Source organism: Ursus americanus, chromosome 14 (genome assembly GCF_024610735.1).
Source record: "Ursus americanus isolate L20-20 chromosome 14, mUrsAme1.1.p, whole genome shotgun sequence".
NCBI lineage: Eukaryota > Metazoa > Chordata > Mammalia > Carnivora > Ursidae > Ursus > Ursus americanus.
Genome location: NC_142140.1, coordinates 65,033,272 through 65,050,082, shown reverse-complemented (window position 1 = coordinate 65,050,082; position 16,811 = coordinate 65,033,272). Strand labels below are relative to the sequence as shown.

Sequence of the window (16,811 nt, the reverse complement as noted above, 5' to 3'; positions counted from 1 at the left end):
GGAGGATGGGTTATGCCAACCGGCAGGCCAGGGTCACCTCCCTATCTTTGGAAAGGGGGCAGCACGGTCAGCACTCTGGGTATCCACGCCCCAATAGCGGGAGACAGGTCCCTTCCCGAATAACTGGGAATGCTAACCCTAGAAGAAGGGGAATGAAGCCTGCACACGTGAAAACCACCCACGTCCACACAGTGATCTGGAAGGTCGCAGACAGTAGGGAAAAGCATAAGACTCCACGGTGGCTTTACGGCACACCATTTTCCACACGGTCCCTGCCCTGCCACGCACACTCCTGTCTGGTTGGCAGAGCCGGTACGAGAATCCCTCCCTGTATGAGTCTGCTACGGCCGCCATGACAATGCACCGCGGCCTGGGAGCTGCAGCAACAGACAGCTATGTTAGGACTATAATTCTGGAGGCTGGCAGTCCAAGGTCAAGGTGTGGACAGGGCTGGTTTCCTCAAGGCCTCTCTCTCTTAGGCTTGCGGATGGCCATCTTCTCGCTGTGTCTTCACGTGGTCTTCCCGCTGTGTGCGTTGTGTCTGTGTCCCAATCTCCTCTTCTTAGAAGGACACTGGTCATATTGGATTACGACCCACCCTAATGACCTCATTTTAACTTAATTACCTCGTTTAAGACCCTCACTCCAGTGAAGGGTGAAATAAAATGGAGTCACTCCTGTCAAGGGGTTTTACAAAGGGAGCCAGAAGACCGTTAAGGAGGGGGGCCTCAAGCATATCCTCACTGGGTAGAACTTCTGCACTGGGCCAAACCACAAATATGCCAAGGACTCTGCATGAACACCTGCAGCTTGCTACAGTGAGGGACTTTTGCTTATGATAGCCTTGGCAACCAACTATGTCTAGCCAACATTTGCTTTCTGCCACCAACATCAATCAAAATTCTTTGTAAACGACATATGCAAGCATTCCCTTTTGTCTTTAGAAAATCGACTTGTGTTCTCTCGTGGGACACAATTTGGGCTGCTACCCGAAACTGTGCCCCCCAAATTGTAATTAGGGTCATGACTTCAACATATGAACTGGCATGGGGATGTGATTCAGCCTACAACACTATCCTTTCCTTCATTTTTTTTTTCCTTCAGGTAAGGAATAGGACAGTGAGGGTGGTCATGACTTGTCCCCAGTCCCAGGGCTGATTCAGCGGTGGAACTCACCAAGGAGCCAAGTCCTCTGCCTGGCCTTTATCCCCAACATGTAGCTAGCCCTTGGCCAGCCTGCACACTCCCTGACGGAAAAGCACTCGGCAAATCCACCCTCCTGGGCCCTGCGCTCAGCACAGGGCCAGGCACCCAGCAGTTGACGTTCTTGAAATAAGCATTCCTTAAAAGGAATGAAACAGAAAAAAAAAAAAAATCCCTAAAGCATTTTAGGAGATTTAGCTAAAAGGAGAGCAGGACAGGAGCACGTGCTCATGATTTGAAGTGATAAAGACTCCTTAGAACAGCAAAAATGATGAGGCCTATGGATGTGTAAATGAGCCTGGGGAAGACTAATCAGAGGGTAAATTACAAAACAAAAAAAAGACCCTAAAACAAGTGAGAGGGGAGAACAGTGAATATTTCAGTGTCTTTTAGTTCATAAGAAATTCATGAGCAACGCGTGTGGAAATTTTGTTGGTTTTGGTGGTGGGAAAGAATTGTAAATATGTATAATATGTAAATACCTTTTATAATAAAAGCCCATAAAGATAAATGAGCGTGTCTGCAGAAAAGCTGTGAGCTGTGTAAGACGCCAGAATTAACTGTCCCCACAAAGAAATTACCATAATGCTTACGGGGCACTGAAAGTTCCTCCTGCTCTGGAAAGAAATGCCTAAATACTAATCAGAAAATGCACACAGACCCAGCGCCTCTTTCTTTCTCCACCACCCCCCACCCCCCTCACTCCCCGATCTCTTTTTTTTCATGTGAGGAAGGCAGCCTTGGTGACCAGGCAGCAGAGATGGACCTATAGGGTTCAAATAGGACCTCCTTCCACCACCCAAGACCTGCGCTGAAAGTGGACTCACCACCTCCAGGCTGACCTCAAACTTCCCAACTGATTGTGTTCTCCTTTCCAGTTTCTCTCTCTACTGGGGCAAAGCACCCCGTGATGGGAACCGAACCACCCTTCAAGGCAGTAAGGACTGCCCTGGGCCAGCAAGACCCCGCCCGTGACTGACCCCAAAACTTCGATCCACCTGACCTGCACGCCCACCTGCACAGTCAGCAGCGCACACACGCGTCCCTGCCCCTCGTTTTCCTTATGTAAACCTGGAAGTACTTTCAGCACTTTGGAGGCAGTTTTTGAGCGGCCAGCCGTCTGTGGTCTTCCCGGTGTCGGCCTCCCTGAAATAAATTCCTTTCTTGTTTCCCCACCAATCCGCTCCCTGCCTTTGGAGTTTGTCAGCGGAGTAGTGACCAAATCTCCTCTGTTTGGGGGCCCCGGAGCCAGGTGCTCTGCGCCCTGCTACACTGCTATCTTGGCCAAGTCATCCCGTCGCTCTGGGACCCGCTTTCCTCACCTGTGACATGGGGACACCACACCTTCCTTCCCCACGTTTTGGGGAGAATCTAATGGGAGAAGTAGTAAGGCTCAAGTAGTGCCACCTCCTTACCCGGCGAGCGGCGGCCAGTGGCCAGGCAACACCAGGGGACTAGAGAAACTGGCGCGGGACAGATCACGTCCCAGGGGAAGCAAGGGGCTCAGCCGGTGGGCCCCGCTCAGGCGCCCGCCCCCACGCCAAGCACCGCCCAACACCACCCCCGCCCCGCCTCCAAGCCATTGCCACGCCCCATGCCCTCGCCCCCACGCCAAGCCACGCCCCGGTGTGACTGCCAGCTCCGTCCCGACGCCACGCCCAGTGCCAAGCCCCGCCCCGAGCTGTCGGAGTCCATGGCGCCTGCGGCGGGGCGCTGGGCCCCCGGCCTGTGGCGGGCGTGCAACTGGCTCATGGCCGCGTTCTTCGCGCTGGCGGCCTTGGTGCAGGTCAGCGCCCCTGCCCCGGGACACGGGACGCGGGAGGCGGGCGAGGGGCCCTCGGGCTCTGCAGGGCGCTGAGCTTCGAGCTTCGTCCCTGGCCTGGCGCACGGTAGACTAACGGGGCGGGCGGGCCGTGTACGCGGAGGACGGAGATTGGGGGTTACGCCCCGGGACCCCCACCCCATTCCCCGGCCGAGAGGTAGGTGTGTCCACGTGACCGCCGGACCCCTCTCCCGTGCCACGTGCTGGGAGGAGCGGACTAGCAGACGCAGCCTGTGATGGGGACCCAGCCTGGTTCACGGCCGAGGCGAGGAGACAGACAGAACCCGATGTGGTGCGGGTACCCTCTCAAGTCTGCTTTGGGACCCCGTTCCAAAGAGCTGCCCTTATCTTAAGACCGGAGGCCCTCACAATACCGCGGTCAGACGTCTGTGCGGTCCTGTACGCAGTCGTGTGGCTGTGCTCAGCCAGCAGCTGCCACGACCACCATGATCCGCTAGACTAGGTCTTATTCCCATTTTGTAGCCTCGCTGCCTAGTGCAGCGTCTGGCACGAAACACACCACTGCGATGGATCCCGGAGCAGACCAAATGCAGGGCTGAGCGCCACAGAGTGTCTGCTAATGCCTGATGTTTTGGCATTCCAGGTAAATGATCCGGATGCGGAAATATGGATGGTGAGTATGAGCTGCTTTCCTCCGTTTCCAGGAACCGCGGAACGGCACAGCACACGGTTTTCTGTCTTTGTCCTGTGCCTCCCTGCCTTAAGTACATGAAAACTTAGATCATTTGTAAGCCCTTTTTCCTAAAATATCAGGGAAGAGGGATCAGAGTGGTAATGTAATGTGTGTGTGTGTGTGTGTGTAAGAATTCAGAATTTTCCAGAGACATTAGGGGCCTTTCAGCAATATTCCCTTTGAATAAAAATGGGCCAACTGAGGACACTTTTCTGAAGACACACAGTAGACTTCCCAAGGTCAACAGCCATTCCTCATGCGTTTCTACCCAGAAACTCCAACAAACATTTCACCAGAAAATGGCAGGCCTAGGGTTTGCCATTCTTCTAATTCAGTGAGTTATGTTTATAAAAAATAATTAAAGCCCATAAAATCTACAGAATACATTTAACCAATGCTCTGATTGAACTATTTGGAGGAGGTGGAGAAATCATTCCATACATTTTCTGAAATATCTGGATTTTGCCCAGTTTCTTTCAAAACAGGTACATAAGACTTTGCAGTATCACCAATGAGATGATTTGGCCTTTGGAATAATATTGACTGTGTACAGATCAGCAACAAATGAAAGCATTTGGCTCTGTCGTGCAAAATTCTGGTCAGTGTTTTGAGTGCAGAACTCATTCTGACACTGCTTATTGTCCAGTTTCACGCACCCTTGCATCGAATCACGCTGCCTCTTCCTCAGCACTCTGGCCCATATCCTGAGTTCCAAATATTATTTCCCTGCAGACAAGTCTCCAATACGCAGCTTAATGTAGAATTTCCAACACTGACTCCTCCAACACCCCAAAGTCCTACAGCATCTTTCCCTCCTAACCCCCCTCCTCTCCTGACTCACTCATTTCTGTCAACGGCAGAATCATCCTCGGGCTCATCCTTGCTCCAAACCACAGGCATCTCTAACATCTCTCGGTTCCTTACCACTGCCTTTGAGATCCTTTCAAAAAATAAAATGAAGAACAAAGCATCCAGCAAAACCCAATCTAGGTCTAACTGCTTGTCTGTCCGGTATGTGTATACTTCACCTCCCACTTCCTGCTTGGGTGACATAGCATGAAGAATAATAGACACCAAGTCCCCACAGACATCCTCCCTCCTCGCCAGTTTCACCCTCCATCACCTTCCACGTGGACTCCTTCAATAGCTTCCTAATTCTTGGAGCTGCCTCTAACCTCTTGCTCTCCTTGAACAATTTCCACATTATCACTTCCTGCTTCAAAAACGTCCCTCATTTCCCAAGATCCCTGAGTTACAACTCCCCAGGTTGGCGCTCAAGGCCACCCACAGTGTGGGTCCAATCCACCTTCCAAGCATGTCTTGGAAGTCCGATCTACCTATAATACTTACTGTGTCTTGCCCCTAGAATTCCTGTATGTCATACTCAAACTTCAGAGTCTATCTCAAGTGCTGTGTCCCTCAAAAAAAATCCCTCTTCCTCATTCCCATAGGTTCCAACCGTCCTTCCTTTGGACCTTTAACGCTGACACATTCTGCTTTACATTCGAGTTGGTTCTGTACATGCCAGCTCCTGGAAGAACAGCAACCAGTTCTTCCTTCTTCTTGGTAGTCCTCGGGCAACCTAACACAGAGCCTTCCTATGGCCACCCTTCTGTATTGACTCTTGAATAAAAGCAGCACAGATGAGCCAATACTAGGTAATTGGGCCTTGGGGGCTTGTACGGTGCCTGACTCATTTCCATGTCCCCTACTTCATCTTGCTCATGAAGGATGTGTGTATCAGGATGCATACAGGAGCAAATAGAAAATCTGACTAGCATCAGGTTAGAACAATAGAGTATCTCACTTTAGAAGTCCAGAGGCAGCTGCTTGATGACCAACAATGTCATCAAAGACCTGGGCTTTGTGGGTCTTTTCTCTGCCACTTGCAATGTGTGGGTGATATATCCTCTCATGTCCACAGAATGGCTGCTGCAGCTCCAAACATCATGCCCAGACAGGAGCATCCCAAGTAGGAAGAAACAAGACAGCAGCAAAACGATTTTTCCTCCTGTGCTTTCTTCCCTTTGATCAGGCAGGAAATGTTACCCAAAAAGCCCTTCAGACAGGCTGCTGTTCAGTGCGTGCATACCAATATGGTTTATGGTCTGGGACCCATCCTGCTTGGTCAGTGTCTGCATACTGGTTGTTGAAATGCTCTGAGTATCAGCTTTGCCCCTACAAGACTTCTTACATTTCGTGGCTGGAGCATGATCACCCCTAGCTGAAGATGCTGGGAAAACAAATTGGCTTTTTCAGCTTTTATAATGGCAGCTGGACAAGGGAGAGAGACGTTAAGAATGAATGCCGGTGGGGAGGCGGGGGGCACCTGGCTGGCTCAGCTGGTATAGCCTGTGACTCTTGATCTCAGGGTTGTGAGTCTGAGCGCCATGTTGGGTGTGGAGATTATTTAAAAAATAAAATCTTGGGATGCCTGAATGGCTCAGTTAAGCATCTACCTTAGGCTCAGGTCATGATCCCAGGGTCTTGGAATCGAGTCCCCCATCAGGCTCCTTGCTCAGGAGGGAGCCTGCTTCTCCCTCTCCCTCTGCCTGCTGCTCCCCCTGCTTGTGCGCACACTCTCGCTCGCGTTCTCTATCTGACAAATAAATACAATCTTTAAAAAAATAATAAAATAAAATCTTTAAAAAATCAAATGCCATTGTACTCAAGAACTATATAGTAAATTAAATATTGTAAATAAATGATGCTCTGGGTTTAAAAAAAATACACCAACATAAAAATAAAAGACCATTATCAATGGGTTCTACTGAGTTCATTATTGAGTATGCTGTATTATTTTACCTTGTGTACTAGAAACCATTATTTTCAGTCTCTTGGTCCTCAAAAAGAATTTTTTTATCTTATTCGAGATAGAGAAAAGCACTTAAGGATTAACACGGCACAACTGCCATGAGAAACCACTGTTTAGTTCAAAGGCTGGTTTTGTTCATATGTTTACAATATAAAGAAATAAGAAGGTCTCAGACCCCTTAATCTGTTAATGACAGGTATCTGATACATTTGAGTGTACATTTATTAAAAAATCTCTGCTGAACATTTCTTACAGAGGGCACAGTTAAATGTTGTATGGTGTGTGTGTAACTTCTCTTTCTTCCTCTCTTTCTCAGTGGCTAAGTCACGCAGGTTTTCATTAGGAGAAAACTACCCCCTTACTGCTCCAAGCGTGGACCTTAGCGCAGCGGCAGCATCCCCTGGGAGCTGGTTAGAAAAGCAGAATTTGGGCCATAGCCCAGACCTCTAGAATCAGATCTGCATTTTAACAAGTTTTCCAGGCGATTTGTATACACACGGAACTTAGGGAAGCCCTGGTCTTCCCTCCAGTAGCAAGAATGCCTCCCTGGGAGAGACAACCACACGTGCAAATGTCAGTCTTGGCCATCATTAGGGATGGAGTAGGAAAGATGAACACGGGGTCTGTAATCCAGATGCCCTCTCGCCCCGGGATCAAGACAGACATGTTTCTGTGGTGGAAACAAATGACTTCCCGTGTGCGGCTCTGACAGCTTCCGATAAGGGAAGATTTCTGACGTGAGCATCACAGTTGAGACGGTTAAGCAGCTACGTTTCTTGGACACCCACCATGCCTCCCGTGCGCCTAACCAGGCCTGTTCTACTCGCCCTCTGCCCACAACACACACGCCTGAGCGGGTCTGGCTAGAGTCACCTGCTGAGCATGAGGCTTGAAGACGGGGCCTCCTTGGGGCCCATCCTCCAAACTCCAAAAGAGCTTGTCAGCAGTTTCCAGAATAAAGAGCCTGATCTTAGTGGATGCAGACACTGTCAGTCAACTTTCTGTGGTCTCACCATCTTTCTGTGCTTCCTAGACCCCTCTGAACATCTAAATGGGGCATACTTCCTCACCCCTGTCATCTCCTCCCTCTTCGTGAACAGGTGGTGTACCTGATGCCTGCGGTGCTGAGCCTGCTTGTGGGACTTAACCCTCTCGTCACGGGTATGGACCCCAGATTCTGCACGGACATGTAGCAAATCAGATTTCTGACAGTAAGGACAGACTCCCGGGAGGAAAACGGGGCTCTCCAGGTCTCCTCGTTTCTGAGAACAAGAGGGGCTAATTCTAATCCAGGTCCCCTCACCCATCTTCAGGCAAACTTCACAAGGACCTGGCACACCAAGACAGCCTTTTTATCAGCTCAGAACCCGAGATTGCGAATGCTGGTGTGGAACAGGGGTTCTGCAGTGTAGCCCACGAGAGAGAAGGGCTTTGGTCACCACACTGATTTCTTACGCCACCACACTAATGGAAAATCAGCAACAGAGCGCAAACCTTGTGCCTCTGTAGTCAGTGGCCGTCAGTGTCCAGTACCACTCCCAGTAACCACTTTCTTATTTTGAATCCATTCAACACGTGTGTATACGGCCTGCTCCTTATTTAGGGAAATGGTGTATAATGTCCATACAAATGTCTAGGTTTTTCATTCATATATCTTGCTCTCCCTAACCTCCCACTGTACCGTCATAGTACCAACAGCGATTTACTGTGTGCTTTTATATGTTTTCCCCTGCTAGGCTGTAAGCCCTTCTCAAAAGTGGGACCATTCTAGCCCATTTTTGCCCAAGCCTTGCTAAAATACGGCCAGGAAGATGGTAGGTACTTAATGCTTGTTGAATGTGAACGGATGGCTCTAAGACACAGGCTTTACCATATATTTTGTAACCTGCTCCTAGGAATATACACATATCCATCCATTCCAGGTGGGTATACAGGTAAAAAAAAAAAAAAATCACTTAATATAGCTGGTTTGTATTATCCACGGGCTGCCTACCTGGGCAAAACATAGTTGTATTACCCACGGGCTGCCTACCTGGGCAAAACATAGTTGCTTTGCTTTTTAACGACACTAAAAACTCTCAACAAACCTTAACTTGGACAGTTTTATTCACATAAAACTGTTTTTATATATAAAACAGTGTCTTATAACCAAAAAAAAAGTATATTTTACATTACTGATTACTAACATTTTCTTATTAATAGGGACTGTCAGTCCTGACGGGGTGTTCTTCACTGTCATGAAAACAGCTTCTTGGCCAGGGGGCCTTCAGAGTTCTCAGGGCCTTAGAATAAGGACCAGTGGTTCCCAGCTGGGTGGGGAAGACTCTTGTCCGCTGGATGCACGGGCTCCTTGTATAGGACCTGGAAGGTGTATTATTTGTGCTCCTTTAGTTGCAGGCAGGGAAAAAAACAACTCAAATGGGCTGTGAACTAAAAAGGAGACGTACTGGGATACTTGACTGAGAAAATCAGGGATGGTGCTGACTTCACGTGCTGCTGGTGGCTCAGAACTTGAACTTCTCTGCACCTCACAGTCCCACCATATACTGCTCTGACTTCAGTCCTGGGCCCCTCGTGGTAACCACTTCTTCGTGACGCTCCGTCCGACAGAAGATACAATCTGCTTCCCAGATAGCTCCGCAGAAGCCTCAGAATTGAGTTGTAGGCCCTGATTTGTCATCTGTTCAGAACCAGATCATGGCTGCTAAAGGGATGAAATGTGTTGACTAATCACGCTAAGGTCCAGTGGTCTGGGACACATGGCCTGGGTGTGTGGGAAGGGCGGATCCCCAAAGAAAACAAAGGGTAGTTATCGTAGAAAGGGGACACGGTGGACAGCCAAGACACTAAACGTCCACCTAAGTTTATTGCTGCTGCTTTTACCTCTGTGATGTCCCTCAAAACAAAACGAAACTTGCAGAAGCCCCAGCTCTATTTTTTTTTAAAGTAGGTTCCACACCCCACGTGGGGCTTGAACTTATGACCCACGATCAAGAGTCACATGCTGTACTGACTGAGCCAGTCAGACGCCACCCCAGCTTTTTCGGAAGGTTTACCTGAAAGCAGATACTATGGCAGAGCAGATACGAACAGGTCGTTTCCCCTGGGGTGTGATTCCATGATTAACAGCACCAGAACCTCTATTTTTAGGCAACTTCATCTGGAAGAGTGTCTCTGCAATACACATATTGCTTTGTATGGCGTGGGCTGGCAGCTTGGCGGGCCACCTCTGGCTTCACTCCCAACAGAACATCCTACATGAGGAAGAAGGCAGGTGAGCCGTGACTTTTGCTCCTCGGAAGGGGTGGGGTAGAACTGAGAAATCTGTTCCTCTGTAACCCCTTATCTGCACCATGATGACTCAGCTCCCCAACTACACCCTGAGGAGCAGGGGACGCATTATCTCCTTGATAAGCTGAAGAAGCAGGAAATGAGCCAGGATTCACACCTAGCACCGTGCACTATGTTCCGCAACCACGGCCAAAGGCAGTCAACACCTGCATTACGTTACCGTCAGGCAGGTGACCTTGGCTCCCTTACAATGAACGAGCAAGGATGCCATACAGTAACACTCAGTCCAGTCTCACGAGGTGAAAGCTCCATCAGCATTCTGATTTAGTTGTGGTTCTGGCCAAAATCATCCCTACAAGAGGTCAGTATGTTAAGTCACCCTCTGTCGGCCTTGCCCCGCTACGTCCCATCTCCTCCCTTTGTAAAGGCCATTTGTTCTTGTTTCATCACCTCTTCCTTTGCTTCCTCCCACCCTTGACTCCCTGGCCTCATGCATAGCCCCTTTTCCTTCCTGTCCATCCTACTGCTAACACTAAGATTTAGAGACATAGAAGGTAACCAGCCCTGGTGAGGTGCTACTTTGTTATAGGCCCTAATCCTTGGGAAACTGGAGAGCAAATCAGGTTGGGTCTGCCCGTGGGATCGTCAACCCAATGGGTTGAATCACCTCTACCAACTTGAGGCCCATGAGTTATGGTGAGCTTCCAGTGGTACCATGGCCAACCATGACTTTTCTACTCTATGTAAAAGATGTGTGCTTTTAACACATATTTCTAGAAGCATAGACCCACCCCAAAATCACTCGTCTGACTCATACTACAAATCATTCCTCTCCCCTAAGATGTGACCCAATCTCCTGCAGCAGGTGCTCCATTATTTACGGATCGGAGTTCATCCCGCGTAACACTGAACACGCTAAAACAATGCAAAATTGATGCCTGATAAATCTGCGATAGTTCTCTTGCTTGTATTATATTCCTCCCAGTGACCTGAAATAAGTGATCTATTTGTGTTTTCGTTTTGCTGGGGTTTTTTGGTCACTTAGAAGTTGGGGAACAGGGATGGAGCTCACATCTGTCTCGTAAGATGAAACTTATTTTCATATAAGGCATTAAACTATCTGAAAAAAAGTAACTTTTTAATCTTGGCTAGACCTGAAAATATTCTGTAGATGCTGTGTATCTTGGGGGAAGTTCATCCAGTAATCAGCAGAAGCTAGTGGTCATGGAGAGAATGGGATGATATGCATCTCACTCGTAGCTGCTTCAAAAATCTGAAATGTGTGCTATTTTATAGGGAGCTGTTTGGTCTGGTGATTATCACAGTATGGATGGGCCTATGTCACAGTTCATCAAAGTAAGTTCTCAACTCATAGCTAAAATGTCTTCAAGGTGGGTCAGGTCAGATAGGCAAGTGCAAGTATTGACATACATATACAAACCAGAATCTTTGAAAGAAATCTTTCCTTTCCCTAAGGAAGGCCCATGGTAGTTGAATCAGAGGTTCACGATCACGCACACTTTTATAAATGCCAGTTTCTGACGTGGCCAGTGTAACAGGGAACTGTCAGCCAAAAGGGTGTTCTTTAGGGAGAGGGAATATGATCTCACAGAGAAGCTTGGAGATTTACGAAAGCATGAAGAGCAAAGAAAATATAAAAGTGTGGGTACATACAGATGAATATTAACTTTATAAAATAGTAGTAATAATGTTTCGTGGGGCTTAAACATATAAAGAATAAAAATACGTGACAATAGCAGCACAGAAGGAGATAAACAGAGTGAAAGTGTTCTAAGAACCTTGAAACAGCAAATTAAACCCAAAGAAACAAGAAAATACTCATAAAAGCAGAAACCAATGAAATGAAAACTCAACATAAAAAATGGAGGACTGAGAAGGCCAAATACTGGCTTTATAAAATGGTTCATAACATCGATAAGCCCTGCCAAGACTAAAAAGGAAAAAACAATAAAAGTGAGAGCAAGGAAGAGGAAGCAAAAATAGAGAATATCAGGAATGAAAACGAAAATGTTACTACATATGGAGTAGACCTTGCAAAAATCACAATAGGATATCATGAACAACTCCCTGGCAATAAATTTGAAAATATAGACAAAATGCATAAATTACTTTAAAAATACAAATTAGCAAAACTGACACGAGAAGAAATTCTCCAGAATAGTCCCATAGCTATTAAAGAAATTAAGTCCTCAATTTAAGTTTTTGCTAAAAAAAAAAAAACTCTAGACCAGATGGCCTAACTGGAGAATTATACCTAATATTTAAGGGAAAAAGAATGCCAACCTTTAACAAACACAGAGAACAGAAAAAAAGAAGAAACACTTTACAATTCATAAGGACAGAATAATCTTGATATCAAGACTTGACAAGAACATTTTTAAAAGGGCGGGGGTGGGGGTAGCAAAGAAATTACCGGGCAGTCTCACTCATGGCTGCAGATTGAAAAATTCTAAACAAAGCAATAGGGAATCAAATCCTGCAATATTTAACCCAACCACCAAGTTGGGGGTTATTCTAGGAACACAATTTAACATTCAAAAGCCAACCAATGTTTTCTATCACATTAACAGAATAAAAGAAAAAAGTAAACCATCTCCTCAATCTATTCAGAAAGAGCGTTTGGTAAGATTCATCATCTGTTCACAAGAGCTGTTGGAAAACAGGTGTAGAAGCTGATAAGTGTTATCAGCACCAAAGCTTGAGGCTCAGTGGAGAGCCACTGAAAACCTTCCTTCTGAGATCAGGATCCAGAAGGGGTTAGCCACCACTTCCACTTCTGCTCAACACTGCTCTAGCTAGGATCATAGCCAGTCCAATAAGGCAAGAAAAAGAAGTAAGAAGCGCAACAATTGGAAAAGAAAAATGTTCATTATCATGGCTGACGTGATTGCATATACAAAAAAAAGAAAAGCAAACAGAATCTAAAGAGTTACTAGAGTGAGTGAGTTCACCATGACTGCTGGGCACTAGGTGAATGTACTGAAACCAGCCGCATTTTTATCAACAAGTAACAGAAAATGATAAAAACAAGAAGTTAATCATAAATAATAACATCCAGAAATCAACTCCCTAGGAGTAAATCTAAAGAGATGGGCAAAATCTCTATAAATAAAACCATAAAACACTGTGGGAGAAATTAATGAAGATCTAAATAAGTGGAGGGATAAACCCGGACTGGTAAAAGGATAAACAAATGAAAGAGTGGAATCTAGAAACAGGTCCACACACAAGCAGACCCTTGACTTACAACAGACGTAGCAGTGCAGGTGCAGCAAAGAAAGGCCGACTTCTCAACACACAGTGCTGGATCAACGGAAGCCCATATGGACAAACCTTCCCTAGCCGACTTCCATATCTATCAGTTGCAGGTGGATTACAGCTCTAACGTGAGAAGCAACAGTAAGACTTTTAGAGAAGATAACCCCAAATCTCCAACACCTTGGGGAGGAAAAGCTTTCTTAAACACGACACAGAAATCATTAGGAAAAGATCAATTTTAACACTGCCTAATTAATCAGTGACTTCAGTCCCTCAAACGACATCATTATGTGAGTGGGAAAAGCTATCTGCAACACATCGAAACAACAAAGATTTGCATTAAGAATGAAGAACTCCTGGGGGCACCTGGGTGGCTCAGTCACTTGAGTGTCTGAGGCTCTTGATTTCAGCTCAGGTGTCAATCTCGGGGGGGGGGGGGGTTGAGCCCCACGTTGGGCTCCATGCTGGGCGTGGAGCCTACTAAAAGAAAAAAAAAATGTGTTCACCAAATTCAACCTTTGTACTTATTTCCAAAGCAACCCAAAATTTTTATTGGATTTTTATTGATAATAGTTCCTGTATGTCTTTATAGGAATCCAGTTGGTGGAAGAATTCAGTTGGCTATTGCCATTATAATTGCTCTCCTCCCGTTTATCTCTTGGGTCTACATCTACATAAACAAGGAGATGAGGTCCTCCTGGCCAACTCACTGCAAGACAGTAATTTAAATGAAGTCAAGAATCCTCTTCTTCACATGAGTATTGTCATTCAATTGTTTATACACATGGTTGTAACAAGCCAATTTCCTAGGAGTTTATTTTGCTAATTTGAGCTAATATTAGTGGTGATTTAAAAAAAAATCCTAAGGACTTTCTGAGGATGCCTATGACACAGCATGGGTTTGCACGGGACTGGTAAGAGATGGGGGCCTGGCATTCAGTTGTGTCACAGTGTAGTAGAAAAGGCCCAGAATGAAAGTTCGGAAATATGAATTCTAACTCAGCTTCTCACTACCTATATGACTTGGGCAAATATGTGAACCTCCTGGTGGATGTCTTCATCTGTAAAATAGGATTAATGCCAGATCTCCTACTTGCTTGTGCAGTTGTAAGGATTAGGCTGGAGGATATGCAAGCACTCCAAAAATACCAGGTGCTTATAAGGGGCTACACATGATTAAAACAGAGGAAAGCAGGGTTTGGTGATAGGGCAGATACAGAAAGCGCTCAAGAAACGGCTGTGCCCCTGCACCGAACTCACTATATGGGACCAGCGCAGTGCCATTAACTAAATGAGGACGCCAAGTGAATGCGTGTGTCTTAGAAAGAAAGGAGGGTTAGGTAGGATAAAGGAATTTGGGACCAAAAGAAAAGAGGGAATATCAACTACACTGTAAATTTAAAATAAGACCAAAATCTGTACACACTTTTTAAAAATGAGTGTCAAAGGTAACCCAGGGGAGAAGACCATTTTGGAGCTGTACTCTCCAAAGTCATAGCCTACAGTTCCATAACCTTGATGCCTACACACACACACAACATGGGAACATCACGACGGTGCATACTATGTGACATGATAACACAACCATAACATGTTGCATTGAGCACCTGAAATGTGGCCAGATTGAGGAAGTACAATCCTACTTTTTTTGTTTTAATTTTAAAACGTGTCAGTTCAATCATTAGAAAACTTATGTGTCTGGAACGACTGGATGTGTGAATCTACTTCTTTAACTGCAAGTTTTAGATCTAAATACAGATCAAGTATTTCCAGTGAAAATGTAATGTCCCATGCGTGGGTTATTAAGTATAAAATACATACTGGATTTTAAAGACACAGTACAAAAAGAATGTAAAATATTCTTATACTGATTACATGTTGAAATGATATTTTAGATACTATGTGAGTTAATATAAAATATTATTAAAATTAATTGTTATCTGTTTCTATTTACTTTGTAAAATAGGACTGCTTTTAAATTACTTCTGTGGCTCACGTCGTATTTTGTTGGATGGTGATTTTTTTGCATCTGCTAGCACGAAACTCTGGAGTTAAGATTCCATTTCATGAGATTTAGGAAATACTTCACTCAAAAAATATTACTACCAACCATATATTGGGAGACAACCATGTATCGGGAGAGTGGAAATAAGTATGGCCATTTGTCTGTTTTTACAGCCTTTAACACAATATTAAGTATTCTATAAATATTTGTTAAAGGAGGTATGTATGGTTTTTGTTTTACACAATGGCCGGTGGACAGGCAAAATTCTCTGTTAAGATTTAGATGAGGGGGGGCGCCTGGGTAGCGCAGTCGTTAAGCGTCTGCCTTTGGCTCAGGGAGTGATCCTGGCGTTCCGAGATCGAGTCCCACATCAAGCTCCTCCGCTGGGAGCCTGCTTCTTCCTCTCCCTCTCCCCTCCTGTGTTCCCTCTCTCACTGGCTGTCTCTCTGTCACATAAATAAATAAAATCTTTTAAAAAAAAAAAAAAGATTTAGATGAGGGGAAAAAATCCAGTCGATATTAAAGCAAATAACGTGAAACTTATTTTAAGGGTGAATAAAATACAGATAAAGGATTCCGTTGCTCCAATGTGCATTTAGCTTGCATGATGCTTATGGTTTTTACATCTTTCCTAATATAACTACTAAAACCACACAGGAAAAAACGGTTTCATTTGCAAATTCTATCTGGGATCTACCTATCCTCCAAGTAATGCTTGATTCTGTGCTTAAAAGACAGAAATGTTCCGACCAAAAAAGAAGTGATGGTCAAAATATACTTTCATGCTATCTGCACCTCCGGCATCACACTATGAATACTGTGATTATACGCAGTTCCTTTTATGTATCTATGGGCGCCACCTCCTAAAAGGAGCCTCTGTTACTGAGATTGTTGTAAACTCCAGTTCTCAATTGAATTCCGTAAGCTCGATGTCTCTATTATCCAAGCCTCTGCCTTCCCACCAGTCTTTTTTCTTCCCTCTGGCACTCCTCTCCGTCAGCCTCTCATTATCCGCTGCCAGGACTGAGCCACAGATCTAATCACAGCTTCCCCGCGGAAACGAGGGCTCCTTGCTGTCTGACAAGCCCAGTTCTAACTGTGGGCTCATCATTCAAGGCTCTTCATGACGCAGCCCTGTCCGCTTCCTGCACTACTTCTTGACATACCCCCAGGCGCCTTTCGGTGAATCTTCCCAGCGTTGTCACTCCTAAACTCAGCGTGCCCTTTAACCTCTGCGGAGGCTATTCTGCCCACTGTCGAAAACCATTTCCCCCCTCCTTCAAGTCATCACTCATCCCGTTAAACAAAATTAAACTCCCCCTCCACATTCCCAGGCCTTTCTTCAAGCATTTGGGATCTATGGATGGTAAGGTCAGTGAATGCAGGGAACACGGGACAGTCGCCTCTCTGCTGGGCTGAATCATGGCCCTCGAGGATATCCAGGTCCTGGTCCCCAGAACCTAGGACCGTTACCTTGCATCACAAAACAGACTTTGCAGATACGATAAAGTTAAAGATCTTGAGATGGGGAGATAAGGCTGGAGCTGATCACAACTATCACAACTGTCCTGATAAAAGGCAGGCAGAGGGAGGTTTGAAGAGGCCCCCTTGAGCCAGGAATGGAATGCAGGAAGCAGGCTCTGGAAGCCTGGAAGGGCAAGGAAGCAGATTCTGCCAGCGGTGGTGGGGGGGGGGGGGTTCG

General features: G+C 46.0%; 1 protein-coding gene across 2 annotated transcripts; it reads left to right on the top strand.

Moving 5' to 3' along the window:
• Positions 1-2,848: 2,848 nt before the first annotated feature.
• TMEM220 (transmembrane protein 220) lies at positions 2,849-15,398 on the top strand. 2 transcript variants are annotated; one of them, XM_045797222.2, is made up of 6 exons: positions 2,849-2,989; positions 3,630-3,659; positions 7,635-7,695; positions 9,685-9,808; positions 11,122-11,181; positions 13,697-15,398. In XM_045797222.2, the coding sequence occupies exons 1-6, from the start codon at positions 2,897-2,899 to the stop codon at positions 13,830-13,832; spliced, it is 504 nt and encodes a 167-aa protein (XP_045653178.1). In that variant the 5' UTR covers positions 2,849-2,896; the 3' UTR covers positions 13,833-15,398. The 2 variants fall into 2 exon arrangements, with proteins under 2 accessions (XP_045653178.1, XP_045653179.1); XM_045797223.2 differs by lacking the exon at positions 11,122-11,181.
• The last annotated feature ends 1,413 nt before the right edge of the window (positions 15,399-16,811 follow it).

Bases quoted from the DNA above. Each gene is read 5' to 3' on its own strand.
- TMEM220 (XM_045797222.2), top strand. From the start codon at position 2,897: ATGGCGCCTGCGGCGGGGCGCTGGGCCCCCGGCCTGTGGCGGGCGTGC. The intron at 3,660-7,634 runs GTGAGTATGAGC...CTTCGTGAACAG, and splicing joins CGGATGCGGAAATATGGATG to GTGGTGTACCTGATGCCTGC. The intron at 9,809-11,121 runs GTGAGCCGTGAC...GCTATTTTATAG, and splicing joins CTACATGAGGAAGAAGGCAG to GGAGCTGTTTGGTCTGGTGA.